Below are 27,793 nucleotides of genomic sequence, written 5' to 3'. Positions count from 1 at the left end.
GCAGGAGCGGAGTCAAAGATTTTGTCATGGAGCCGAGAGAAGAGACTTGAATGTTTGAATACAAAAGCAATGGGTGGTACTAGATACATTAGGAGAGACTTTTAGCTTGATAATCGGCTACTTGCTCACCTTTTTTTCTTCTCTCCATGCAATGGATTTAGCAAGCAAATGGTTTACTCGACTAAGAATAAACAAAACTGGCCGGATCGATCGCCTTTCTTCTAAGCTTCCTAGAACCGAGCATTATCATTATCACCGGGACCCTTGATTATTACCGAAAGCATGGATCAGATTAAGAAAATGGCGTTGGAAGGGGCTAATAGGATGTTAACCCGCTTCACCACGTAACCCAAGGTTCGACGTCAACAAAAGATGGGGAATATCTGTGACAGGGCGACGGCTGCACCAGTCTGATGGTCCGATCGACGATGAACGGTGCAGATGAGGACCGGCCGGTGATCGGATTCGGAAAAAAGGATGCATGTCGTGGATCATTTCCTGGCTGCTATGCTATATCCTTCCTAAATCCATATGGAACAGGTAAACCACACCCTTTGGTTTCTTCTGAGTTAAGTATACACGTCGTTGTCATATTCAGCGTGGCGTAGACATTGCCCGTTCTATACCTTTTTTTCTTGAAAAATACTCCGATATACTTTATCCACTACATGTATAGTATATCAATTCTAGTATTTTTGGACCTTGGAATACAAATTAAAACTAAGATATTACTCTAACTATACTAATACCAGTAGTGTTCTTTCGAGACAATGTGGCTAGCACGTCGCTGACCACTGCACCTTGGGTCGTGAGTCGACGTCGTCTTAATTATACGGTTCTCTCTTTGATTGAAATTTTTATATTATTAGTGTGCATTGCTTATGCACACAATGATGCAAACACGTACAGGCTTCGTGACGTCAATGAGCGACCACAAATTTAAAAAGAAGAACGACAGCAGGCCATGTAGTCGTATAGGTTGTACAACTAACTACTACTAGTACCGTCAATCCGAATGTATTCATACGCCAGTAACTGTCGGGGTAATTACTATGCGAAACAGCCTAACAATCCTTATAAGAATAACAGTAAACCACGGTCACTGGTTCATCCGAGATACTATGTGTTTTATTTGAACACGGTGGGTCAATTCAGGAGGAAATAGCGGCGACCCGAAAACCTGAGCATTTAACCTGGTCAACAGTGGTAGCTAGGACAGCGAACACATTTAACCAAACAGAATGACGATGTTAAACAAGACCGATCTAATTGTCACAACTCACAAAATGCCTGAGAATGACCTGAGAGTGTGTCAAGAGGGAGCGTTGGAAGTGGTGCCAAAGAAACCTCCAGGAGGGCGCGTCTGGATGCGGTCCACCAAACTACACACGGCCGGTCCGATAAATCAAACGAGAAAACCAACCGATTTGGAGGTTGTTCCACGAATTGTTTCCGGGAAAAATAAATTAACAAACCTTAACGAAAGTCGGTAGCACCCACCGTGGATATATTTAACGGAAAAATAACTACGCCCAACGGAGAACGGACACGCTGGTGCACCGTGCACGGTTTGGTTGTGAATCACAAGAGGGTGCATGAAATTGCTGGGAATGTCGCTCGCGCGTAGGTGAACAAACTTTTGTCCTTCAACAAGGCACGGCACATGCGCCAATAAATAACACGAGAAAGGCAATTTTACTAGTCCTACTCACTTCGTGCTAATTGTGCCCCTTTTTTGGAGGATTAGATGGAGTATCGGCATCACGGCATGTAATACGAACAAAACATGCTGGCTGAGTGGCTGCGCAACAAAAAGGAACACACATGTACACATGCGCCCTGACGCCTGTTGTCCCAAAAGCTCATTTGCTTTTCCCTTGGCTTTCCAACAATTTTAGGGAAAAACTGCCTCTAGGTGTGAGAATGGTACATGGAGTACTCCGTACCTTTTCTCAAAAAATAGAAGCCTTCCTTCCGTTTTTTTTGTCTAGAGTTAAAAAGCTTGCTTGCTTTTGAAGACCAAGTTAAAAAAGGAGGGAACCATGAAGATTCCACGCAGTCAAGACGCGGCCCCCGGGTGATTTCCTCCTGTGGTAAGTTTTCGCTATTTCCTGCACGTGGAAGGAGGAGTTTGATGGGAACCGCGTGACCGAGCGAGCCGGTGGGTGGATATATATTCTGCTACATATACTTGCATCGGCCCGCTATCCAGCCTTCGATTGCCCCCTTGACCACTACTGAGAGACCCCTCTCGCAAAAAGTCAGAACCTGAATCAAAACTCTAGCCACTTTCCAACTCAGCCACGCCGTAGCAGCGGCAGACTCCAACAGGACACGCGACGCCAACCGAGGAGACGAAGGAAGCCCACCGGAAGCATCCTCGAACCTCCACAGATTTCCAAGGCGGCGCGCGCTTGCTTCATCCCCACCCGGTCGTCCTCGTCGCCGCAACCGCCGCCGTTTCTACAGGAAGCCGCGGCCACACCACTGCCGTCCTTCTGGTTCCGCAGAAATACCCTTCTCTCCTCCCGCTGAATCGCCTGGTCCGAGAGAGGAAGAGGGAGAGAGTCGCCATGGGAGGGAGCCAATCGAGGAATAGCTCGCGGGACGGGAGCAGCCACGGGAGGTACGCCCACTCCGGGTCGTTCCAGCAGCCTGCGCCGCAGCAGCAGTGGGGAGCGGGAGGGTACCCCTACGGCGGCGACCCGCAGCAGGGGGGCTACTACGGCGCGCCACAGCAGGGAGGGTACGCGGCGCCGTACCCGGCGTACCCGCCCCCCGCCGCGACCCACACGCCGGCGCGGGCTGGAGGAGCCGCCTCCAAGCCGCGCCTGGACAGGCGCTACTCGCGCATCGCCGACGACTTCCAGTCGGTGGATCAGGTACCCCCGCGATTGCTTTAATTTCGAGTCGAGATGGGAATATTTGTTGCGGCTTTTCGGTGTTACTTTGGATGTTAGATCTTATGCTTCAAAGCATTGAACTGGGTGGATTCGGATTCGAATACACCTTTACATTCGAATATGCTCATCCTAGGATTGCTGGGAATCTGATGGCATCACCGATTTGTGCTCCATATTCGGTCAACCTGCAGCCGCTCGAAATTTCTAGGGGGTTCAGGATGCTGTATAATTGGTCAACCAGTTTGAGGAGGTTACGCTCAATCAGCACGAGATCACAAGTTGATTTGATGGTCAACTGTCGATTACTGTTGATACAGATTCGCATACACAAAAATAAATGGCTTGGTGTTCACAGCTCATTAGAAGAATTAGAAAGGTTTATTGTGGTTGCAACTTGGTACTCGTATGTTCGGTTGTAGTTGGTATGTGTTGCTTGGTCCTCTCAAAAAAGGGTATCTGGATATGGCTATGCGTGGAAATAATCCACGAGTCTCAAATTCTGAATGTTCCTCACTAAACGTGTCAAGTTGATGCCCCTATATTGGAGAAAGTGGCACTGTTTTTGACTGTTCCCTTGTCTGATTAATAAATGAATATATTTATGCCAAACTTTCTTACCTGTTTCTCTAAGCAAGTCCTAGTAAGTTTCTTGCTACGAGCCTACGACTGGTTGCTTATATGGCATAGTTGTTTATCAATGAACATATTGTTGACTTGACTTCCTTAGGTTCTGGCGTTCTTTCTGTATACTGGCTTCGATAACATCAGTAATTGGTACTCCCTCCGTGCCATATTAAGTGACGAAATATTAAATGTATCTAGACACTTTTGGGTATAGATTCATCCATATTAGGGCAAATTTGAGTCTTAATATGGGACGGAGGAAGTATTTACTGATATTCCCCTGAACTGGTTTATTTAAGATTGGTATTTTTTTTAGGTTACTGATGCTCTAGCTCAAGCTGGACTCGAGTCTTCCAATCTTATTGTTGGCATTGATTTCACCAAGAGTAATGAGTGGACAGGTTAGTGCTTATGCACCAGTCTTTAGCTTTATTCATATCTGTTCCACTGCATTGGCTCCTGATGCTTATGACTTGTTTTTCCTCAATCAGGCAAATTCTCGTACCATGGACGTAGTCTACATCACATTAGCAGTGTACCGAATCCTTATGAACAAGCCATCTCGATTATTGGACAAACAATGTCAAAATTTGATGAAGATAACTTGATTCCCTGCTTTGGGTTTGGAGATGGTAATGATTGTGTAATAGTTGATGACTTCTTGCACTCTTCTAATTTTCTAAATTCTAACACAACTATTTCCTTTTTTTAGCATCAACACATGACCAAGATGTCTTCTGTTTTTATCCTGACGAGAGACCTTGCAATGGTTTCTCAGAAGCTCTAGAGCGATATCGGGAACTTGTTCCACATTTGCGGTTAGCTGGTAAGCTTAAGTTACTCCTCTGTCTTTCAAGTAGGTTCAGTACATGTGTTAAGTATGACTATTAATGTTGATTCTCAACAGGGCCGACGTCTTTTGCACCAATTATTGAGATGGCTATGACCATCGTGGAGCAAAGTGGTGGGCAATACCATGTTCTGTTGATAATTGCTGATGGGCAGGTACTATTTAGCACTTTAACTTAATTCTATGAGGAGTGCAATTGTGCAGTTTGTAATTCTGAGCAGTGGGTATGTGAGACAGGGTTGACGTAGATTATTGAATTCTCTCTGCAAGAACTTTTCCCCTTTTCATTAGAATCTGCATGACTGTTTGATGGTACTTGGTATGCATATCTGGAGTGTTCGTATATAGAGCAGCAAGATAAATCTGTGCTTAGATGGAGCTTTATACTGCTTAAATGGAGATACAGAATTATATTATTTTTTCCTATGACCATGGTTCATACATGGTTGAATTCAACCGATGACTCGTGGCATGCCTTACTTTCTGTCTTTCTTTTGTGGCAAACATCTTATAAATCGGTAATGGTTTACATGCTTCAAATTTTTATGAAAAACGGCTGAACTTTTCCAAAGATTCTAAAAATATGAGATATATGGAAGGATGCATAATGTCAAGATCAATATCATTCCCTGTTGTTATATAACTTCTGAAGAACACACTTGATTTTTATGCGTTCGCAACATCTAGACCTTTTTCACAGGATATGTATCCTTACTTAATCAGTCAGAAATCCGGACCCTGTAGTCTGAAGGGGTCTCTTCACTTTTGGTCAAACAATTCATATTTGCAGATGTGTTATTTTCAGTTTCTACCTGCAATACAAACCTCACAACTGGATATTTTTTATGTTCTCCTATTAACTCCTCATACATAAACATAGGTTACAAGGAGTGTAGATACTGCATCCGGGCAGCTGAGTTCCCAAGAGCAGAAGACCGTTGATGCCATTGTGAGGGCCAGGTTTGTCATTCATAATTCCTTGTTAGTTGTTACAGTGTTAGGTTCATACTAATGTGCACCTTGCCTACTTTGCATTATTATGTCCGCAGAATTCACCTGCTTCCCTGTGTCTTGGATGTTGCTCATTGCATCAGTTTTTGTTTTATATGCAGTGAGTTGCCGTTATCTATTGTGTTAGTTGGAGTTGGTGATGGCCCCTGGGACATGATGAAGGAATTCGATGACAACATTCCTGCCCGAGCTTTTGACAATTTCCAAGTAAGTTACTAAGGAACATAGTGATAAAGAACCGAGATGATTGATGTCATAATTTTCTTTGAATGAACTGATTGATACCATTGTAACACTGGATCTATTATACTTGTCTAGTTTGTGAATTTTTCGGAGATAATGTCCAAAAACATGCCACAATCAAGGAAAGAGGCTGCATTTGCTCTGTCAGCCTTGATGGAGATACCACAACAGTACAAAGCAACTGTGGAATTAGGAATTTTAGGGTATGTTCCCCCTCCCTCTTCAAGAACAGTAAATGCTTGCTCTATTAATTGTTCATTCATTCAGAAGTGTGTGCTGACTTTTATTAACGTGTCGAACAGTCGCCGCTCTTTGAAGGCTCCGGAAAGGGTTCCTCTGCCTCCCCCTACTGGAAGCCATGATGCTTATTCTTATGGATCTAAGAGCTTTAGTAAACCAAGTTACCCGCAGAGTAGTACATCATCATCCTCGTATCCTCCCTATGAAACTGCACAAACTGCGACCCCTGCTGCACCGTCTTCTGCTTATGACAATCAGGTAAACTTGCATGTGTCATGAATGCACGTTGCTCGATCTCTTAATTTCCTATTTGTGTAAGCAGAATGTACAGCCTTGAATGTTGTACTAACGTTATTCATCTACAGGTTTGCCCTATCTGTCTGGTGAACCCGAAAGACATGGCTTTTGGCTGTGGACACCAGGTGACGCACATCACACTCTTCCTCCATAGATCAGCACATTGCCGTTGCTTTCTTGGAAATCATTTTCTGTTTTGGGTGTGTGTTGAAACGTCAGCATCAACATCCTTTCTAACAAAGTATTTACTTTGCAGACCTGCTGTGATTGTGGACAGACCCTCCAGTCATGCCCAATCTGTCGCACTCCCATCTCTACAAGAATAAAGCTTTATTAGCAGGTGGTGGTCTGGATCATCGCAAATGGATGGCACAATGGAGACCACCCTGCTTCACCCTGGATGATGGATAGCAAGCTCCAAGCGTAATCCCTGGAAGTTTTGACCGGGTTGTAGAGGCTGCACTAGGCATCGATTTGCGTCATCGAGGTTTGCAGGTCCGGTGATCCACTGCTCCAAGATGGAGCAGGAGAATTGGCTTGCGCCCTGTTGAGGTTTGCAGGTCTGGTGGTCCACCGCTCCAAGGTGGAGCAGGGATGTCTCGAGTATTTGTGCCCAACCAAGAATGTTCCGAACTGCAGTGCAATAGATGGATTCCAGGAGTCTTCAGTGACTTCTGCCATGCCAAAAAAAAGATGAAAAAAAAACGAAAAGCGAAAAAAGCTGCTGATGGATCGAGATTGTGTATGCGGTATGCCTCGGCGTGGTACTTGCATGGTGTGTACATATGGCTATTTGTTTTCATCAGGATACTTGACATCAGGTTTAGAGAATTCTTTTCACCCGAGATTTGTTTTGTTGTTTGATGCGCTTGTACAAATCCGCAGTTTTCAAATGATCGAAAATAATATTTCCTTTCTTTTTTTATTTCCATTGAAGTGTAGTAACTTTACCTCCGTCATTTGGATAATTAGATTCCACATTTTCAGTTCCCGCTGCAACATGTACAATCGTGGATACTCCTTCATCCATGACTCCCAGATTCGTACTCCTATCTAAATTTGTTATTCGCCGCGTCTTTCTGCCTCTAAAGACAAGTTTGTCAAAGTTTGTCAAAATTTAGATGTATTTAGACATGAGAGGAAATTGACTAGCCCAGCTCCATTGGGCCTTTCATTGGAGCCTTTTGATACTGCTGATGGAGTAGTTTGCATGGCCTGGCCATCTTCCGGTCTTCGTAGAAATTAGGCTGGGTCGTTCGAGCGGACAGCTGCATGCAAGCCCAATAGGATTACTCTAAAAAACACAATGCATTGGGAGAGTTTGATGGTAACCCAATCGAATTTGTTCTTGTAACATTTGCGGGCAATACCCCCAATTTTAGCTCGGGATCGACATACCCTCGCAGCCGACCGCACATACCTACGGATCCTTGCACGCGCTCGTCGACGTTCGCCGTCGAAACCCTAACACGAGGAACAAAGGATGAGGCCCTCGACGACGCCGCCGGGCGGCGGCGGCGGAGGGGGGAGGCGGAAGGCCGGGGCTGCCGCCGCGGCGGCGGCGAGCCGGGAGTGGCTGGTGGTGCCGGCGACGGGGCGGGCGCGGGTGGAAGAGGCCGGGAAGCACGCGGTGATGGCGCGGACGGGGCTGCCGGCGCGCGACCTGAGGGTGCTCGACCCGCTGCTGTCCTACCCGTCCACGATCCTGGGCCGCGAGCGCGCCATCGTCGTCAACCTGGAGCGCGTCAAGGCCGTGATCACCGCCGCCGAGGTGCTCCTCCCCAACTCCAAGGACCCCGACTTCGCGCGCTTCGTCCGCGACCTCCAGGCCCGCGTGCTCACTTCCTCTTCGGACCAGGTCTTTTTTCTTTACAACAGTCTTGCTGTCGATTCATCATTTGCTTGCTTCTAGGCTTATGATTTCGTAGTAACCATGGCAAGATATCTGAATTGTGGGTGGATAAGAAAAGTGTGTGGAAACCCTTTTATTTTATATTCGAGTTCATATGTAGTGTCAATGCTTGGCATTGTTTATCCAAATCTGAAACAAGACATGGAAATGTGAAAACATAACATTACTGGTTTAGTGCCTGAATTTTGCCTGTGCTAGGAAGAATTATACTTTGGTGTGTTGTATCACGCGGGATCAGATATATTTCATGGTTTCTCGCAATTGCAGCTGGCCAATTTCGCTGGTGCTGTTCTTGACGTCGAGTACATTTGTTAGAGCATCTATGCTTTCAAACATGTCCAAACGCCAAATGGTTCCAAGGATACAAGTTACTTTCTGTTGTATTCTATTGTGGCTTATGGTGAACTGAACTGCACATTTTACCAAATAACATCAGAACTTCACACGGTCGCATAATAATTCTTATGTCTGGGTGAATGCACTCTAGTGATTGGAGGCATGTAAGAGCATGTGCCATGCAAGTGCTTAGAGAGGCGCTTGCCAAAATGAAAAGATTTTTCTTGCCATGTAAGATGGCATTGGTGCTTATTTTGAAGCATGAATGCTTGATTAGGCACCAATGCTTATGAGGCACTTACTCCCTCCGTTTTTTAATGTAAGGCGTGTATAATTTTGCACGAATATTAACGCAAAACAATCAGGCGCACGTATATAATCACCCGCATCTCAACTGCCGCGCATGGCAAAGCTGGCTTCTCTGTGCATGCAACCATCAGAGAGAAAATGGACCGTATGGATAGATACTGCTCCGTGCAATTAGCGAAACTGAGAGCATGCAATTAACTACCGCGGAAGGAAACTGCCTGTTCTCTTGGCATGCGACCCGTGGTGGGCTCACGTGGGTTAGCACACGCCTTACATTTCGAAATTTGAGTGAAAATTTTACACGCCTTACATAGAAAAACGGAGGGAGTATGTGTTCATGTTAGCCGTAGTGCAAATGAAGCAGCTCACTTGTTGGCTAGATCAAGTGAGTTTTCAGCTCGTTTGGTTTACCGATGTTGTGTTCCTGGATGTATTCAGGATGCCTGTATCCAGTGAATCATTCACTTGAATAAACGAGCTGTCTTTTCTAAAAAGCTAGTGCGGATTTATGACGTATAAAAAGCTAACTAAGCACCTATAAAAAAAGATTTGCATTGGAGTACATAAATTCTACATAGGTGCTTGATGATGTGGCTGTATTCTCTCTCTTTAAGAACTCACATATAAGCTCCTCACGTTATACATGCCCTAAGAGGATATGATTGGCCAAATAGTTTTCTTTTCTGAGGGTTCCTCTCTCTGTGTCAACTGTTAATTTTGACTCTAGGCTATCCCACTTGGATTTCCTGCTTTCTAGCTAAAGCAATATTGTGAATTCACTGAATTGTGATAAAGGGCTGTATTACTATGTGATTTTTCTTCTTCTTTTTATAGGCTTCGGAGTTCACTGATATGGAGGGTGACTCATCCGCAATTGCTTCACCACTTCCTGCTCCTAGTTCATCTAAAGAATATGAACTGGATATGAGTAAGAAGACTCCTATTTCATCGGGTGAAAATGAAATGACTCACAGCAGCAGAGTGCCAACATTGGCTTCAGCGAAAGATGGAAGCACCAAGGTTTTACCTTTTGAGTTCCGTGCGCTTGAAGTGTGCCTTGAGTCAGCCTGTAGATCTCTGGAAGAAGAAGTACGTGTCTCATCTTATATCTGGAAATTTTGGTTCAACATATTTGAATACAACTGGATTGATGTATCTGCCATCAAAGGATAGCATGTTCTAGCCAGTTATGGTTCACATTATGGCTTGTTTGCTACCTAAATCATTCTTGTCACATAGGATGTTGGGTAATTTCTTCACATGGCTTATTAGAGGAACTTGAGGCCTTGTTGGAGCAATTTTTAGAAGTTCGATAATCCTGGCCTTATTAGAGGAACTTGAGTCACTGACCTTGTTGGTTTCAATTGTACTTATAGATAGATGGAGCCGTGCTTCTTGTAGAAGCTGCCCTTAAGCTGATCTATCTGAGTAGTAAAGTTTACGAATTACCTTTTGAGATATCAGTAGTTCTCACAAATAAACAGAAAGTGATCTACTTGTAGACAGTGACTGGCCCCCTCTTTTCAGACCGTGACTCTGGAAAAAGAGGCATATCCAGCATTGGATGAGCTAACTTCAAAGATCAGTACACTGAATCTTGAGCGAGTCAGGCAAATTAAGAGCCGGCTGGTGGCAATCTCTGGTCGTGTGCAGAAGGTAGGCAATTTAACTTGTTTGATGATTCAATCTATTTCATGTCAATCTTGCTGTCAAATTCGTCTGCCTCTGTATCATAGGTAGGTGCCGTCAGACATAATTTGTTGTTTCATTCTGTTGGCTACATTTGATATCAATGTTTTGTTGAGCTCCATAACTATGTGAATTTCCCCAAACCACCCAAACCTTCACCCCAGCTTCACTCTTCTATATCTATTCTATCCTTCACTTCACCCTTCTGCACACATTTCCTCTCTAGACTTTGTGCACTATCTTCTCACATATTTGACCTTGATAAAAACAATCTTTTTGATAGGTAAGGGATGAGCTTGAGCATCTACTGGATGACGAAATGGATATGGCTGAAATGTACCTGACAGAAAAACTTACTGGACAAGATATCAGTGATGCTTCACCCAGAGTTGAACCCAGAGTTGAGGTTGATAGTCCATCTCAGTTGGAGGAGGATAAGTTGAAGGAGGATAGGCAAGTCATCAAAGCAAGATATTTCTACTCTTCTTTTAGATGTAATCCAATCGGGGTTTTCCATGGACCATAAATAGCCCCGACTAGTTTGTATGCAACTATATGTATGTATCGGTATGCTCATTCTATGCAATCATTTCATTTATGTGCAGGGATGGAGATTATAAAAGTGAGGCAGATGGAAGCAATGGTAGCTTTAATGGTTACAAGCCGGACATTGAAGAGTTGGAGATGCTTTTAGAGGCCTACTTTGTGCAAATTGATGGCACACTTAATAAACTTTCTCATGTAAGAGTTTTTCTGTTTCTGGTGTTACTTGCATCATTCCAAATATTGTCGAGCTCCTGCCTACTTATTATTGTTAACAGGAAGTATTTGATCAGGATTGCAAATTTTGTGATGATATAGGTTGTATGTTGAGAGCATAAAGTGCTGTTACCGTATGTCATAAAATAAATCTGTGGTAAAAGTTTTAAAATGTTATGCCTAAATTCTCAATAACAGAAGAAATCATTTTGGTCGGCTTACTGAAGTTACGCCTTTAAACATGATATTCTTTGTATGTAGGGCACCCTAGAAGTTTATGGTTATATCATAAGACAATGTTTTGTTTTGGTTGAGTTCATTTTTTTCCTTATTTTCTTTTATTGGATGTTCTTTAGAATGATATATCTGATGTGACTTTTGCTGTTAGCAATATTCTTTCTAACCATTAGACATTGCTGTAAAGTATCTAGAAGGATTGTAAATCAAATTCTTAAGCTTATACTTGTTGTATCTTTGCTTGAAGCTGAGGGAGTATGTTGATGATACCGAGGATTATATTAACATAATGTTGGATGACAAGCAAAATCAGCTTCTACAGATGGGAGTAATGCTCTCAACTGCGACAGTTGTCATTACTGCTGGAGTGGCCGTTGTTGGTCTTTTCGGGATGAACATTGGTATATCGCTTTACAATCCTGAAACCCCAGAAGAGAAAGCAGCAGCAAATGTGATGTTTTGGGAAACCACTTGGGGAACCGTTGTCGGCTGTGCAATTCTGTACATAGTAGCCATGGGTTGGGGGAAGAGAAGTGGGCTACTGCAGTGATGGCGCAACCCATGGTAAACTGCTCCTGCAGAAATCTTGCTGTACAAAGTTCTGTAACAGACTGCAGTTTCTAGCCTGATTCTGTATCGCTGCCTGAAAATTCATACCTGTTGCCTATCCAGGAAAATATTAAAAGGGGAAGATGAAAGTTTTTTTATGTAAGAAAATAGGTAGTTTTACTGGAAGACAATCGCTGCATAACTTGTTGCCACAATACTGTCATAGCAACCCAGTCTTTGCAATTACACTTGGGTGCACAATTGTTGATCCCCACTAGGTGGAGACCGCTGGTGCATGTGTTGTAAAAGTTTTTACTGTTATTGTATATGTAAACTGTTGTAAATGAGTTAAATAATTGACGTAATGTTACTAGCATGTCTTGCCAGAGGGAGAGTTCTTCTCAATGTTATTACAGCTGACAGTGTGAATGCATTTGTTGGTTTGTACTTAGTTGGTCAGCGCTATTGAACAGTTGCGAATGCTTGTATTTTTATGGCTACTTATTCTGAACTGAGAGAGAGTTTGCGTCAATACTGAGTAGACGAAAAGTTTATACAGACAATTGCATCTCTCCTGTTGAAGAGAAGAAAAAATACAGCTTATTAAACGAAAATTCAGGCGCCAAAGGGAAACTTTTTTTTCAGGGATGACCCAAATGGAACTAAGCTTGGCACAAACCTTTGCTGATACTACTCCTACCATACCTTAGGAACTGCCTCAGGCCTACTCCATGGTTGACGATTTCCCACGACTCGCGAGAGGCCGACGCGAGTTTACACTACCAGGCTGAGGACCTTCGATCTCTGGAAGCTGCTTATATTCCTGGGCCGGAGGGCGACGGAGTTCGGCTTCGGGCGCAAGTGCGCAGCCAGGACCGCGCGTCCGCGCCGGCATTATTGTCCAGGGACAGCGGCGGCGAAGGGGGGAAAACTGGGAATGTGGAAGGATTTGTTGGTCTCCGGAAAGACGTGGTTTACTGGCCGTTCTTACAGACATCGTCACGATCATGTACTTTTGCTTGAGTCCTTCCATTTCAAAATATACACATCGTATAGATTTTTGGACTGGACTCCACGACGGAGTTCCCCACGTAACCCACCGCAACGGCGCCCGCGTACGTATGCTCCGCTCGCCTGGCCCTGCGTACGCCCGCGAGCAAACCCCCCGCAACGCCACAGCACAGCCCAAACGCGGAAACAGCTTGGCCCAGAGACGTTGGGCCTTTCCGCAGGTCCGATGGCAAGCGGCAGGGAGGATGTTCTCGTCCGGCCAAGCAGCCAGCCCAGCCCCGTTGCCCTTCTCTTTGGCCTTTGGGTTGAGCACTTGTGCCGTGAATGAACTAAGCATTAATACGCTTTAAGCTTTAGTACTAATCATGGCAGGTCATAACATCATAGAAGAAGCCTATTTTGTACAAATTTGAACCTGAGGAAAATCACAAAATGACATGTACTCCCTCCGTCCCATAATTCTTGTCTCAAATTTGTCCAAAAATGAATGTATTTATTTCTAAAAAACGTCTAGATACATGTAATATTTCAACGAGAATTATGCGACGGAAGGAGTATCACAAACTCACATTTGCCAGTTTAATTGTGATTGTTAGCTGGTTTACCTATACCCACTTACACTTGGCTACATGCAAGTTTATCAATGTCTATTTATCGTCATATCCATAGTTATTTGCAATGTATCACAAAAATCACCTGCTTCTCGACTTATCCACACCTAATTGCAGTTGGACTGCGTCTACTTGCAAAGTTAATTATATCTACCTGCAAATTTAACTGTGTATGCTTGTCCATTTATCGACGCCTACTTATCGGCTTATCCATACCGACTTGCCAGGTTAACAGTACCTAATTGTCAGGTTAGTGTTGTATCCTTGATAGGTTACTTGGAACTACTTGCGAGGTTAGTGCCGCATACTTGATAGGTTACCCGGGCCTACTTGTTAGGTTAGTGATGCATACTTGACAGGTTACCCGGAACTACTTGCGAGGTTAGTGCTCCATACTTGAAAGGTTACCCGGGCCGCCTACTTGCTAGGCTAGAGCTGCATACTTGCCAGGTTAGTCCTACATATTTGCCAGATTTTCCACACACACTTGCCGGGTTAACTGTACCTAATTTCCAGGTTAGCGGTGCATACTTGCCAGGTTTATGGTGCCTACTTGTCAGGTCAGCCCTACACACTTGTCGGATTATCCACACACACTTGCCAGGTTAACTGTATATAATTGCCAGGTTAGCCGTGCATATACTTGCCAGGTTCCAGTCTCTACTTGCCAGGTTAGCCCCACATATTTGTCCGATTATCCACACACTTGCTGGGTTAACTGTACCTAATTACCAGGTTAGACATGCATACTTGCCATGTTATGGGTGCCTACTTGTCAGGTTAGACCTACATGTCAGATTATCAACACACATTTGCCGGGTTAATGATACCAAATTGCCAGGTTAGCAGTGCATACTTGCCAGGTTAGGCATGCATGTTTGCCAGGTTATCGGTGCCTACTTGCCAGGTTAGCCTACATACTTGCCGGGTTAACTGTAACTGATTGCCAAGTTAGCCATGCATACTTGCTAGGTTAGGCCTGCGTACTTGCCGGATTATCCGCACACACTTGCTGGGTTAACTGTGCCTACTTGCCAGGTATACTCATCCTACTTGCCAGTTTAACAGTGTCAGTTGTCAGATTATGCATGCCACTTATCGGACTTATCCATACCTGCTTGCCAGATTAAGTATGTCTACTTGCCAGGTTAACAAGGGCATGTACAATGGTTGATAAGACTGTCTTATCTTAGATGTGACACGTCAATTAGAAAAGACAACAAAACATGTTGTACAATGGGTTATCTCTTATTGTTATATCTTAAAATTAATTCTTAGATGAATAAAATTAACTAAATAAATGCTAAGAAAAGGCAAAATCTAGTACAATGGGAAATTTGCCTTATCTTTGCCTTATCATTTTTGTGAAGAGATCATCTCTTAATTAAGAGAAGGCTTGTGTCTTTTCTTCATTTCTCTCTCTTCCACGTCAGATTTTATCCTATGTGGTATCGCTAAGAGAAGGCTGACATCACTCCATTGTACACGTCCTTAAGGTTACTTGCCAGGTTAACTACGCCTAGTTGTCAGATTATTCACGTCTAGTTACCGGGCTTATTCCTAGCTGCTTGCCAGGTTAAGTGGCTTGCTTTCCGGTTGAAAACAAACTTATCAATTAGCAATAGTTGGAGATTTTTAGTTAAAATTATGGTTGGTTATACGCATGCTAACAAAACAAAATACACACATTTCACTATCTATGCAGACAGCGACAACATTATGAAATCGTTCCATCTTATACAATGCATATATTAAAGCGTATGTTAAAGCAGCGTATTGAATGCATCACGATATACCGTGCATCAAACATATATGCTTGATTGCTGACATCGACCAATTACGAAATGAGACATGATTCTTATAGAAGACATGGTTCATTACTAAACTCACCAAAATTCATTCCGTCAACGACACAACGTCCATAGCATTGTTCAAGATAGATAGCAACAGGAGGCTTCATACTTGCAGCAAAATTAATCGATGGCAAGAAGCAATGATCACCATTTAGCATCGTCTGATGCACGCTGATCGACAGAGCCCAATCAACATCAATCCCCCGCCGCTTCGACTTGCTCCTGCTCTGCCACCACCGTAGCGCCTGCTGGTGCTCTGCCGCCGTACCTTGCTGCTCCTCTGCCGCCTGCTGCTGCCGCTTCCCCGCACCCGCTCCACCGCGCCTGCTGCTGCTCCGCCATGATCTGTTGTTTCTCTGCGCCGCCACGCCTGATGTTGCTCCGCCTCCGCGACCTGCTGCACCGCCGCAGGCGGCTGGCCGGGAACGTCCCCGACGGCCAGGAAGACGACCAATACGACCATGGGGCATGCGGTGACCACGAATCCTTGATTAACCGCCAGCCCGATTTGGATTCCCACAAGACTGCTTTGCGGTGTCTCGCTGTGAACCACTCAGGGATGGAGAGAGGCGGCGGTTGCGGGAGGCGGCAGATGGTACGCCGGTCGCCGGCGGCTGCAGGAAAGATGGAGAGGGACAGGGCGAGAGAGACGGTGGCGCAAATGATTGGGAGATCGAGGGAGGGAGAGATCGCGAAGAAGGGAGAATGTTGTGGCGAGGAAAAAGATACGAGGGAGAGATCAGAGTGATCGGATGGTGTGGGCACGCGCCGCTGCATAAGATCTGGCTGGGCACGTGCCCCGCTTAGAAAGTCCGTAGATTTTTTTCATTTGTTTTACAATGCTCTATTTTTTCTCTTGTTATCCGCACCGAACAATAATTATTCACATTCATTTAATATTAAATATTAATCAAATAGGATTGATCAGCCATTAGAAACAAGAGTTGTGTTGATCGAAATGCACAAATCTATATGAGATATATTTTGAAATGAAGGGAGTAAATCGGTAAAAACATGTTCCTAACCGTTGGCCTGCGCGTTTTGGCAAGTTTAGATAAGGGGAATGGAAATTTAATTTCAATCCCCCTTCCACCCATGAATTACCACGTCCCCCACATAACAGAAGTGTGGAAGTTTTGTAGTCTAATTCCATTTCTCCTTCCTTTCTAAACTCCCAATACCCGCAACTAAATATACTCCCTTCATTCCGAATTAACTGACACAGATTTGTATAGGTTCTTATCCAAATCCATGTCGGTTAATTTGACAAGTAGGGAGTAATAGATTTAAAGTCTTCCAGTATTTTTTTTAGTTCCTATTCTCTGTAAATAATTATCCCCAGCCAAACAAGCTGCAAGGGTGAACCCGGTGAGGTACATACCCGGCCCGGGCTGAACCTGGTGAGGTACATGTCCCAAGACCGCAGCTAACCGCGCATTGCACGCGGCCGTGGACACTTCTCTTTCCGAGTGCTGCAGAAATTGGCTGCCCTCGCAGCCGACCGGACATACCTCCACTCGACCAATCCACCTTGCACGCGCTCGTCGACGGTCGCTGTCGAAACCGTAACTCGAGGAACAACAAAGGATGAGGCCCTCGGCGACGGGGCCGGGCGGCGGCGGCGGCGGAGGGGGGAGGAGGAAGGCCGGGGCTGCCGCGGCGGCGGCGGCGGCGAGCCGGGAGTGGCTGGTGGTGCCGGCGACGGGGCGGGCGCGGGTGGAAGAGGCCGGGAAGCACGCGGTGATGGCGCGGACGGGGCTGCCGGCGCGCGACCTGAGGGTGCTCGACCCGCTGCTGTCCTACCCGTCCACGATCCTGGGCCGCGAGCGCGCCATCGTCGTCAACCTGGAGCGCATCAAGGCCGTCATCACCGCCGCCGAGGTGCTGCTCCCCAACTCCAAGGATCCCGACTTCGCGCGCTTCGTACGCGACCTCCAGGCCCGCGTGCTCACTGCCACTTCGGACCAGGTCAACGCTGTCTTGCAGTCGAATCATCATTTGCTTGCTTCTAGGAGCATGATTTAGCAGTAACCATGGTACAATATCTGAATTGTGGGTGGATTAGACAAGTGAACTGTGCTGGGCATTGTTTATCTAAAGAGTGATTTTCTTTTTTTAGCCCCTTTTAATATATTTTTTGACACAATTTCTCCCATTTAATAGAATTTTAAAAAATATACCCCATTTTAGAAGTGCTTAGAGAGGTGCTTGCCAAAATGAAAAGATTTTTCTTGCCACGTAAGATGGCATTGGTGCTTATTTTGAAGCATGAGTGCTTGATTAGGCACCGATGCTTATGAGACGCTTATGTGCATGTTAGCAAAGGCAATATTGTGAATTCACTTAATTGTGATAGAAGGGTTGTATTGATATGTGACTTTTCTTCTTCTTCTTTTAATAGGCTGCGGAGTTTACTGATATGGAGGTTGGCTCGTCTGCAGTTGCTTCACCACTTCCTGCCCCTAATTCATCTAAAGATCATGAACTGGACATGACTAAGAAGACTCCTATTTCATTGGGTGAAATTGAAATGACTCACAGCAGCAGTGTACCCACATTGGCTGCAGTGAAAGATGGAAGCACCAAGGTTTTACCTTTTGAATTCCGTGCTCTTGAAGTTTGCCTTGAGTCATCCTGTAGATCTCTGGAAGAAGAAGTACGTGTTTCATCTTATATCTGTAAATTTTGGTTCAAGATATTTGAATATAACTGGATTAATTTATCTGCCATCTTAGGATAGCATGTTCTAGCCTGTTATGGTTCACATTATGGCTTGTTTGATACCTGAATCATTGTTGTCACATAGGTTGTTGGATAATTTCTTGACATGGGCTCATTAGAGGAACTTGAGGCCTTGTTGGAGCAATTTTTACTTGTAAATCCTGGCTTCTCAAAAAATCTGGGAAAGTGCTGGTTTAAATTGTACTTGTAGATAGATGGAGCCGTGCTTCTTGTAGAAGCTGCCCTTAAGCTATCTATCTGTTTTTGTTTTAAACTAAACTTAAGCTATCTATCTGAATAGTCTTTTGACTGTTCTCTGTTTTCTTTAATATTATTGCATTTAAGATACTAGTATACAGTAGTTTACAAATTGCCTTTTGAGATATCAGTAGTTCTCACAATAAACAGAAAGTGATCTACTTGTAGTTGTAGACAGTGACTGTCCTCCTTTTTTCAGACCGTGACTCTGGAGAAAGAGGCATATCCAGCATTGGATGAGCTAACTTCCAAGATCAGTACACTAAATCTTGAGCGAGTCAGGCAAATTAAGAGCCGGCTGGTGGCAATCTCTGGTCGCGTGCAGAAGGTAGGCAATTTAACTTGTTTGAGGATTCGATCTATTTCATGTCAATTTCTTCTGCCTCTGTATCATAGGAAGGTGTCGTTAGACATAATTTGTTGTTTCGTTCTGTTGGCTACTTTTGATGTCAATATTTGGTTGAGCTCCATAACTATGTGAATTTCCCCAAACCACCCAAACCTGCACTCCACCTTCACCATACACACATCTCACCGGCTCCTTCTATATCTATTCTATCCTTGCAAATGCTTATTCACTTCACTCTTCTGTACAGCATATTCCACGTTGATATTTTTTTTTCAGGTGAGGGACGAGCTTGAGCATCTACTGGATGACGAAATGGATATGGCTGAAATGTACCTGACAGAAAAACTTACTCGACAAGATATCAGTGAGGCTTCCTCTAGAGTTGAGGTTGATAGTCCAGCTCATTTGGAGGAGGATAAGTTGGAGGATAGGCAAGTCACCAAAGCGAGATATTTCTACTCTTCTTTTAGATGTAATCCTATCTGTTTTTTCCATGGACCATAAATTGCCTGACTAGTTTGTATGCAACTATATGTATGTATCGATACGCTCAATCTATGAAATCATTTCACTTATGTGCAGGGATGAAGATTATAAAAGCGAGCTAGATGAAAGCAATGGTAGCTTTATTGGTTACAAGCCGAACATTGAAGAATTGGAGATGCTTTTAGAGGCTTACTTTGTGCAAATTGATGGCACGCTTAATAAACTTTCTCATGTAAGAGTTTTTCTGTTTCTGGTATTATTGTTGAGCTCCTGCCCACTTATTATTGTTAACAGGAAGTATTTTATCAGGAATGCAAATTTTATAATGCTATAGGTTGTATGTTGAAAACATAAAGTGCTGTTACCGTATGTCAGAAAACAAATTTGTCGTAAAAGTTTTAAAATGTTATGCCTGAATTTTTTATAACAGAAGAAGTAGCTGTTTGGTTGGCATCCTGATGCTGAGTCGCCTGGCTGGAGCGATGCCAGGGTACCGTGCGAATCTTGTTTGGTTGCTGCCTGTGAACTGAACAAGCTAGCCTGGCCTGAGAATCTAGCGTGTAACTAGCCGGAGCTCAGGCCTCCAAAATCGGCCGCCTGACTCAAGCCGGACAACTAAAGCACAATAATAAATCAAAACTGGTTCAGACTAGTCCCATCGGTAGTTTTCTTATGCACTCCAAAGCTCAGGCTCCAACCAAACAACATCAGGCAAGCCTAGCCAGGCATAGAACTCTAGATTCACGGTTTCCTCTCAGGCAAGTATTTTTCTCAGGCATATCTCTCAGGTCACCAACCAAACAGCCCCGAAATCATTTTGGTCGGCTCATTGAAGTTATACCTTTAAACATGATAGATTTGTTTTGGATGTAGGGCACTCTAGAAGTTTATGGTTATATCAGAAGACAATGTTTTGTTTTTGGTTGAGTTCATTTATTCTTTATTTGATGTTTATTGGATGTTCTTTAGAATGATTTATCTGATGTGCCATTTGCTGTTAGCAATATTCTTTCTAACCATTAGACATTAGTGTAGTGATTTCTATATAGAAGGATTGTAAATCAAATTCTTAAGCTTATACTTGTTGTTTCTTTGCTTGAAGCTGAGGGAGTATGTTGATGATACTGAGGATTATATCAATATAATGTTGGATGACAAGCAAAATCAGCTTCTACAGATGGGGGTAATGCTCTCAACTGCGACAGTTGTCATTACTGCTGGAGTGGCCGTCGTTGGTCTTTTTGGGATGAACATTGGTATATCGCTTTACAATCCTGAAACCCCAGAAGAGAAACAAGCAGCAAATGTGATGTTTTGGGAAACCGCCTGTGGAACCATTGCCAGCTGCGCGATTCTGTACATAGTAGCCATGGTTTTGGGGAAAAGAAGTGGGCTACTGCAGTGATGGCGCAACCCATGGTAACTGCTCCCACAAAAGACTTGCCGGACAAAGTTCTGTAACAGACGGCAGTTTCTAGCCCGATTCTATATTGCTGCCTGAAAATGCATACCTGTTCCTATCCCAGGAAAATATTAAAAGGGAAAGATGTAAGTTCTTTTTATGTATGAAAATAGGTAGTTTTACTGGAAGACAATTGCTGCATAATGTGTTGCCAACAATACTGTCATAGCAACTCAAGTCTTTGCTATTACACTTGGATGCGCAATCGTTGATCCCACTTGGTGGAGATCGCTGGTACACTTGTTGTAAAAGTTTTTGCTGTTGTTGTACTCCCTCCGTACCATATTAAGTGACTTTCTATTAAGACGCTATTTAGGCATGAATAAATCCATATTTGGATAAATTTGATTCAATTAATATGAGACTGAGGGAGTATATGTAATGTAAACTGTTGTGAATGAGTTAAATAATTGACGACATAATGTCACTAGCCTGTCTTCCAGAGGGAGAATTCTTCTGTATGTTATAGCTGACAGCCTGACAGTGTGAGTGCAGCTGTTGACTTTACTCGGATGGTTTGTTGGTCATCGCTATAGAACTGATGCATATGCTTGTATTTTTTTTTAGTAGAGCAATACATACTCCAATGCAAATTGGCACATGCTCCGAAAAATACGTACATTTTTTTTTGAGGGGGGGTTAAAATACGTACAAATGGAAAAATTGTACTCGCAAGAGAACTGAGCTCCTCTGACAGGTTTCACAAGGCAGGCCATGTTAGGCCCGCTCCAAAAGAAACGAGGCCCAGATCAACTTGTTCCTACACCGGTCCGCTCGGCCCACAAGCTGAGATCCCCCGGCCGTCCACTGGAGGTATCCGGTCCACCCAAACACGCAGCCGTCGCCAAATCGCCAATCCGCCGGGGAGAGAGAAAGCGAGAGAGAGATCGGAGAGGGAGAAGAAGATGGTGCGCGTGGCGACCTACTTCGCGATGACCTTCGGCGCGTTCCTCTTCTGGGAATCCATGGACAAGGTCCACGTCTGGATCGCCCTCCACCAGGACGAGAAGGTAACCTAATAATTTGCTCGTCCTAATGTTTCCCCTCCGTCCACCTCTGAATTCGTTAGTTCGGCGCGCTGGATCTGTATCCTATGCACGCGAATCGTGGATTGGGTTAAAGGGGTTGCTGGATCCGACCTGACCGGGTGAACTGTAGATTCTGGGAATAGGCTATTGCTCGCTCGTCCAGGTATGATGTCGAGATTTGAAGCCGGGGGGTTTCTCCAGTCGGTGGTTTTGCTACGTTATCGCTGACTTGTTTAGGGATTAGTCTTTGGAATAGCACACAGGCCCGGATTCTAAAATGAGAGAAATGATTCTTAATAGAGTTAAAACCAACAAGGAATTTATGGGTCATTGGACTTGCATCTCATCACACAGAGGCAATGTAAGAACTAGGAAATTCACTATGGAGAAGAAGCTGTAGACATGTAAAGAAAACGTTCTCAAGGTATCCCATTCCAAACAAAAGGCAAGCTGCACATTACCTAAGGAAACAACATTCATCACCAGCTGGGTATTACCTAAGGGTCATGGAAGTTGCTGCATGATGATCACAACCAGCACAAAGACAATGTAAGCACTAGGAAATTCACATTGTAGTAGGAGCCGTGAACCTCTGTACACAATAGGCATTTCAAGGTATTCCATTATAATTAAAAGGCCAGCAAAATAGGAAGGGGACAACGCCCATCACCTTCTGGGTGTTCACTTTAGGAACCGGAAATTGTGGCACATAACTTGGAAACTGTGCAAGTGTCATTCGCCTTGCAGCCTCCACCATCCGGCCACAATAGTTCCTTCTAGCCTTTTGCAGATGCAAGAATAATCTTTTGAAAATTAGTCATACAATTGAACTGCATTGACTCTTCACATGGAATGTTAGATGACTGTGAGTGTCCATTCAGTCCGTCCAAAAACAATTAGAAGCATGTGTTGGACTTTTTCTTGCTGCTGTTAATCATTCAACTGCTAACCTCGGTGAGACTAGGAGTACATCTTGAATTTTATCCAGCTAGCATGTTTCTACTTTGTTATTACATATCCTAGTACCGAGCAGTGACTCAACAAATTTGCATGATTGTTGTTGGAGTTCTTTGGTAATGAATTGATGTAGCCTCGAAGCATTTCGGTACCATGTGCGTTATTATTCGCTTACTGGCTGACGGTTTGCTCGTCTGTTACATGTAGCTCATATTAAGTGTTGCACATCTAAACACATCCCATTTGGTTATGTCGCTATACTTTACCGGGATTATGTTAAGCATAAATTCTTAGGGGAAGTTAATCTATTTGCGAACACATCAAACATGGTTATTTTCTATAATTTCCCATCTGCTGTTCTGGTAATGTATCAATATCAACCTCCAGGTCATATTTGGACAAATGGGATTGTTAATACTAAAGGGATTGAAACTTGTCGCAGTAATGTTTTCCTGGGTGCTGGGTAGATACTTGTTACTGCTAGACGAACACAAACAAGTAGGAGTGTTCTGTATGCTGTCACCACCTCTTTGGTATCCACTCACATATACACCACCAAAACTACAAATTCATGCATTATTAATGTTTGTAGAAATGTACAATACTATTTTCTGTAAGGGGCTAAAAGTTGTATTGCTCTTTCAGCAAGAACGGATGGAAAGGGAGCTGGAGATAAAGAAAATGCAAGCAGAGCTAATGGCCCAAGCAAAAGAGAGTGAATCGTGATTATCATTTGGCCAATGGTTTCAACTATAGTTGCTTGGTCTTATTTTTCACTTTCCAAGTGATAATGCTTGGTTGATGTATGTGACGCCTCCAATAAACTAAGAGATGCTATAACTTTGTTGAATGCAAGAGGCTATGTTGATGTTGAATCATCTTCAGTTTGTAAATCAGCACAACTCATCTCCATTGCCTGGTTCTGAGGTGTTGTTTTCTACTGCTTATAAATATTTTTGTAACAAAGTTGCTTTTCTTCTATGAAAAAGCAAATGCTTGATGGTGTTTCGAGACAGTGATATTTCCATACAGTGGTTGTTTTTCAGATAAGCATTTCGGCTTCGTGTGTTCAATTCTGCACATTGCCTAACTGCAGCTTTTCTTCTATTCAAAGCAGCATATCATTTTGCAAGTTCGCTAGCTCACGGACATTTGTTTGATTGCTGTGAGCTGCCCCTTTGGCAACCTATCATGGATTCTGCTCTTTCTTTGTTCCACGCCCACAGCCCGTTCGCCTCTGTGCGATGATGCCCCTTTCGCCCTTTCGGCCTTCCCTTCTCCGTTTTGTCCTCTCTGGCCTCTGGGTGCTGCACCGCTGCTGCTCACACGGTCACACCGGTTTCACCAGCTCGCCTCTATCGGATGCCTGCAGGCTTGTATCGTATGCCGCCGGAGCACATGGTACGCCTCCCACCATCGATGGCATGGCTAAAATAGACATTTTCCTTGATTATTAAATCTGAGCACTAACCTGATTTTAAAAGTTTATTAGTAGCAAGCACGACCATTACTTCATCCCTTGATTCATGGTGATAGCCATTCAGTGAGATGATCTTGCTGTTGTCATTAGTCATTTCTGACGAAAACAAGAATGGATGTTCGTTTTGACAAAAGAATGCATGCCTTTCCTGCTAAGGTGATTAATCACATACTGTATTTTGCTATTACAGCACAGGCAGATTTTTACATCAAATTTCCCTCCTTTTTCCTCTCACCTCACAAAAGAATACTACAGGGATATAGAACTGATGTACACTACTCAACAGAGAGATGAAATGAAACCACCTCAACGACAGGCCAACGAAACAGCCCACTTCGGTACAATCATACGCTACATCTAGCTATCCCTAACTTGCCTCAGGGCCTCAGGAGCCAGGCTAAGGTGCTGCGATTGCACAGCACTCGATCAGCACTGAGTGGGGCTCCTCCTCTTGCCGAGAGAAGCCATGACCCTGACAGCCTTCACCTTCTTCACCAGCAAGCCCCACCTGCCATCGCCATCGCCGTCGCCGGCCTTCTCCGCCTCCTTCTGCTGCTCCTTCCGCTTGAACTGCCTGCACGATCGATCACACGAAGAACCATCAGAAACGAGCTCCATATCACAACTGACGAACTAACTAAAACATTCAGGCAGGTACATACGGACTGTATATACACACTTACGTGCAGAGGGGGGTGTTGCAGTGGCCGTCGGGGAGGCTGCCGCAGAGAGCGGCGTGGAGGCGGAGCAGCTGCCACATGCGCTGGCACCTGGGGCACGTGGCGCGGGCGTGGCACCGGGAGAAGTGGCGGATGAGCAGCTGGATGCCCCGGCACGTCGTCGCGTAGCCCGGGCACGGCGACTTGGCCGGGGCCTGGCCCACGGGGCCCACCTCCGTGCAGCCCTCCGTGCAGATGTGCTGCAGGCAGTCCATGGCGTCGCTCAGCTCCATGTACGTCCCTTGCTCCGCACGCTTCCGCCGCCACCTGCGCCGCCGCTGCACCAAACACGGGAGAAACCATCGGCATGTCAGTCCATGCTGGTAGAAATTAACAGTCCAGTTAGTGCTTTAGGCAGGGTGATTAAATTGTTTTGATTGCAAAGTTTGGTCGGCCAATGTACGGGTAATTAACTGTGACCGGGCCGGGATTGGTTTCTACATATACTATTTGGAAACGGTTTGGCAAAGGCTGTTTCAGAGATGTTAACGTCCGCCGACCACACCGGCCAGTCGATCGACGTGCCTCTTAGGACGGCCGTGGACGGAACCGACAGAAACGACCCGTGGACACAACATGATAGAAAAACCTCTTCATGTACCGGCAGGCCAGCCAAGAAGATCAAACATTGGCGTCATTTCTCAGTTCTCAGTGCGCACGAACACGACATGCCGGCCCGGACATGCCCAGCATCTACCAGACCCAAAGCTAAAAGACAGACCGGCCGGCATGCATGCTCACCAGTCACCATGATTGTCCCCCAACAGCTACTGCAGGACGTACTACGGGGTCGAGGCAGACCATCGATCTCTCGTTACACTTTGGCAGCCTCACCGCCCACAAGCGCCAACACGAGTGTCCCACACCGGTCGAGCCACATGAATGCAAAAATTCCAATCAAGGAGCGCCTATTTCTACTCTCAAATTGACTAAAACAAATTCGATCTTACTACTACATATCTGGCCGACTTGGCAGTAAACATGCGAAGACGGCTGATTGATTGATGGGCGTACCATGTCGGCGTCGTGGAGGTGGCGGAGGATTTCAAGCTCCTGCCAGGGATCGTTGTCGCGGAGGAACCGCCATGCCTCGGTGCGCTCCACGGCGCGGAACTCCTTGGCCAGCAGCCGCATGCAGCGGAGGTGCAGCTCCGGAGCGTCGCAGAGCGCCGCCAGCTGCAGCGCGTCCACCACGGTGGCCGGGGTCAGCCTCGACCCGATGGCTTCCTGGCAACGCCGCTTCAGCCACGGCACGCCGTACGCGTGCGCCAGCACCAGCGCCTGCTCCGCGTGACTCTCCAGTTCCTCCTCCATCTCCGACTCCTCGTTGCCGCCGTCCCTGCCATTGTTGTTCAGTCGATCGATCAGATCAATATATACTCCCCAATGCTTCTTCTTCAACACGGACAAGTGCTGGTTGGATTATTATTGTTTTGTTCTTGACTTGTTGTTGAAGAAGCTTTGCAAATTGCCGTTTAGGCTGTGTCTGCATCTGCGACAGCGACAGCATCTGGTCGGCTGGAGCCGGGCCAGTCACACGATGAAGATGCGTGACGTACCCGCGCAGGGAGGTTCTAACTGGGCAGGCGCTACTGTACTACTCCCGCACCAACCAAGCCAGCCAGACCAAACGACTCGGGAAGAAGAGAGGAAACTGACTCGTTTTCCTTTGTTTTTTTTTTCCCGGAACCGGGTAAGTTCTCCTCCAATGGACTGCACGAGGGGCAAGCAAGTCTTCGGTGGGTGCTCGAGCTCGATCGATTTGACGGCTCTCGCAAAGCAAATTGCCGGGGGTGTTTATATGGCTCGTGGGTTTTTGGCCTATTGATCCTCGTAGCGGTAAAGTGGAGTCAAACTTATTGGTCCCTAAATTCCAGGAAGGCAGGAATGCACCAATTAAAACCTACGATTGTGACAGAAAGTTTGCTGTTTTTATCTGTGCAAAATTTAGCTGGCGGTTAATACTACCATGGTTTTGCAAGAAAACAGAGCAGGTTTGATGTTTCAGGCCAGCGAGATCGTCCAGCCTGTCAATGTTCAACGTGGGTACCCCATGTCCATGTGACATGCTCTTTGTTCTTACCTCGTGTGTCAATACATTTAATAGCGCTACTAATGACCTTCCTCGTTTATCTTTCTTTGTCCTTGCTCGTGCTTTCTGACAGTCGCGTGCGTTAATACTTAATAATAGCATTACTGGTACTAATGAGTTGTCTCCGCAAAACATATGACTTTCGCGCTTACCCCAGCTTGCAAGAAACGTATGTGTATGAGACTAGTAGTAATCTTGGGCAAAATAAAAAACGGAAATTAATACTAGCAAGACTTGGTAAAAAGTAACAGCAGGGAGAAGGAAAGACAGACACACAAGGGAAGGTAGGTATAATACCTGCCGGCGTAGAGGAGGCGGACGAAGGCCGCCGCGACGTCATCGGTGACGCCGCGGATCCGGACGACGGCTCTGCCGGGCTTGCCGCTGTCCCTAATCTTCTGCATACGCCGCTGCAGGATCCTCTCCAGCACCGGCGACGCCGACCCCTGATTAATTTGTTTCCAAAATCAACAAGAGAGAAATTCAGCTTCAGAAAGGGGTTTGAAATCAGCAAACAAGAATGCATTCATTCGGTCGATGTGGGCTTACAAGAACAGAGGAATGCGCGGGGATCCTGCGGCGGCCGCCGGCGGTGACGACATCGACGTCGGGGACGGCGGCGGCGCCGTCGGCTCGTGGTGCCTCGGGCATCTCGAGCGTGTGGGGGATAATTGAATCACGGGAGAGAAAGGGAAGCTAGAAGAAGGAGGAGGAGGAGGAGAAAAGCGCACGGGAAATATCTGGGAATTATGATGAGGGGCGCCGCTGGCTGCGTGTGTTCGTGTGGTGGGCTTCGAAGGAGGCAAA

The 27,793-nt window shown here is 45.2% G+C and overlaps 5 protein-coding genes across 6 annotated transcripts; 4 read left to right on the top strand and 1 right to left on the bottom strand.

Moving 5' to 3' along the window:
* The first annotated feature begins 2,195 nt into the window (after positions 1-2,195).
* LOC100830193 (E3 ubiquitin-protein ligase RGLG2) lies at positions 2,196-7,099 on the top strand. Its single transcript, XM_003564838.4, has 11 exons — positions 2,196-2,882; positions 3,844-3,928; positions 4,019-4,159; positions 4,240-4,353; positions 4,435-4,532; positions 5,258-5,337; positions 5,490-5,595; positions 5,707-5,834; positions 5,934-6,129; positions 6,237-6,293; positions 6,425-7,099. Exons 1-11 carry the CDS (start codon positions 2,574-2,576, stop codon positions 6,503-6,505), a joined length of 1,395 nt encoding a protein of 464 aa, XP_003564886.1. The 5' UTR covers positions 2,196-2,573; the 3' UTR covers positions 6,506-7,099.
* A 325-nt stretch (positions 7,100-7,424) lies between these two features.
* LOC100829890 (magnesium transporter MRS2-F) lies at positions 7,425-12,347 on the top strand. Of its 2 annotated transcripts, XM_010234410.3 has the most exons (6): positions 7,431-8,026; positions 9,560-9,814; positions 10,253-10,381; positions 10,698-10,867; positions 11,020-11,155; positions 11,658-12,347. In XM_010234410.3, the coding sequence occupies exons 1-6, from the start codon at positions 7,652-7,654 to the stop codon at positions 11,958-11,960; spliced, it is 1,368 nt and encodes a 455-aa protein (XP_010232712.1). In that variant the 5' UTR covers positions 7,431-7,651; the 3' UTR covers positions 11,961-12,347. The 2 variants fall into 2 exon arrangements, with proteins under 2 accessions (XP_014754704.1, XP_010232712.1); XM_014899218.2 differs by lacking the exon at positions 10,253-10,381 and having other exon boundaries at positions 7,425-8,026.
* A 4,502-nt stretch (positions 12,348-16,849) lies between these two features.
* On the top strand, positions 16,850-21,140 carry LOC100829379 (magnesium transporter MRS2-F). Its single transcript, XM_010234411.3, has 6 exons — positions 16,850-17,402; positions 17,836-18,090; positions 18,613-18,741; positions 19,039-19,193; positions 19,345-19,480; positions 20,351-21,140. The coding sequence occupies exons 1-6, from the start codon at positions 17,022-17,024 to the stop codon at positions 20,651-20,653; spliced, it is 1,359 nt and encodes a 452-aa protein (XP_010232713.1). The 5' UTR covers positions 16,850-17,021; the 3' UTR covers positions 20,654-21,140.
* Positions 21,141-21,527: 387 nt separating this feature from the next.
* Positions 21,528-23,745, top strand: LOC100829080. Its single transcript, XM_003564834.4, has 2 exons — positions 21,528-21,720; positions 23,341-23,745. The coding sequence occupies exons 1-2, from the start codon at positions 21,616-21,618 to the stop codon at positions 23,419-23,421; spliced, it is 186 nt and encodes a 61-aa protein (XP_003564882.1). The 5' UTR covers positions 21,528-21,615; the 3' UTR covers positions 23,422-23,745.
* Positions 23,746-24,297: 552 nt separating this feature from the next.
* On the bottom strand, positions 24,298-27,793 carry LOC100828777 (BTB/POZ and TAZ domain-containing protein 1). The gene is made up of 5 exons (XM_003564833.4): positions 27,536-27,793; positions 27,284-27,432; positions 25,909-26,233; positions 24,859-25,172; positions 24,298-24,749 (listed from the first exon to the last, which is right to left on the bottom strand). Exons 1-5 carry the CDS (start codon positions 27,635-27,637, stop codon positions 24,602-24,604), a joined length of 1,038 nt encoding a protein of 345 aa, XP_003564881.1. The 5' UTR covers positions 27,638-27,793; the 3' UTR covers positions 24,298-24,601.

This window comes from Brachypodium distachyon, chromosome 2 (assembly GCF_000005505.3).
Source record: "Brachypodium distachyon strain Bd21 chromosome 2, Brachypodium_distachyon_v3.0, whole genome shotgun sequence".
Classification (NCBI taxonomy): Eukaryota; Viridiplantae; Streptophyta; class Magnoliopsida; order Poales; family Poaceae; genus Brachypodium; species Brachypodium distachyon.
This window is presented reverse-complemented; position numbering and strand designations above follow the sequence as displayed.

Excerpts from the sequence above, each read along its gene's own strand:
- LOC100830193 (XM_003564838.4), top strand. The coding sequence starts at position 2,574 with ATGGGAGGGAGCCAATCGAGGAATAGCTCGCGGGACGGGAGCAGCCAC. Across the intron at positions 4,160-4,239 it reads CTGCTTTGGGTTTGGAGATG|CATCAACACATGACCAAGAT; the intron begins GTAATGATTGTG and ends TCCTTTTTTTAG. Across the intron at positions 4,533-5,257 it reads TGATAATTGCTGATGGGCAG|GTTACAAGGAGTGTAGATAC; the intron begins GTACTATTTAGC and ends ACATAAACATAG.
- LOC100829890 (XM_010234410.3), top strand. The coding sequence starts at position 7,652 with ATGAGGCCCTCGACGACGCCGCCGGGCGGCGGCGGCGGAGGGGGGAGG. Across the intron at positions 8,027-9,559 it reads TCACTTCCTCTTCGGACCAG|GCTTCGGAGTTCACTGATAT; the intron begins GTCTTTTTTCTT and ends TTCTTTTTATAG. Across the intron at positions 10,868-11,019 it reads GATAAGTTGAAGGAGGATAG|GGATGGAGATTATAAAAGTG; the intron begins GCAAGTCATCAA and ends ATTTATGTGCAG.
- LOC100829379 (XM_010234411.3), top strand. The coding sequence starts at position 17,022 with ATGAGGCCCTCGGCGACGGGGCCGGGCGGCGGCGGCGGCGGAGGGGGG. Across the intron at positions 18,091-18,612 it reads GTAGATCTCTGGAAGAAGAA|ACCGTGACTCTGGAGAAAGA; the intron begins GTACGTGTTTCA and ends TCCTTTTTTCAG. Across the intron at positions 19,481-20,350 it reads CGCTTAATAAACTTTCTCAT|CTGAGGGAGTATGTTGATGA; the intron begins GTAAGAGTTTTT and ends CTTTGCTTGAAG.
- LOC100829080 (XM_003564834.4), top strand. The coding sequence starts at position 21,616 with ATGGTGCGCGTGGCGACCTACTTCGCGATGACCTTCGGCGCGTTCCTC. Across the intron at positions 21,721-23,340 it reads CCCTCCACCAGGACGAGAAG|CAAGAACGGATGGAAAGGGA; the intron begins GTAACCTAATAA and ends TTGCTCTTTCAG.
- LOC100828777 (XM_003564833.4), bottom strand. The coding sequence starts at position 27,637 with ATGCCCGAGGCACCACGAGCCGACGGCGCCGCCGCCGTCCCCGACGTC. Across the intron at positions 27,433-27,535 it reads CCGCGCATTCCTCTGTTCTT|GGGTCGGCGTCGCCGGTGCT; the intron begins GTAAGCCCACAT and ends CAAATTAATCAG. Across the intron at positions 26,234-27,283 it reads CGCCTCCTCTACGCCGGCAG|GGACGGCGGCAACGAGGAGT; the intron begins GTATTATACCTA and ends CAACAATGGCAG.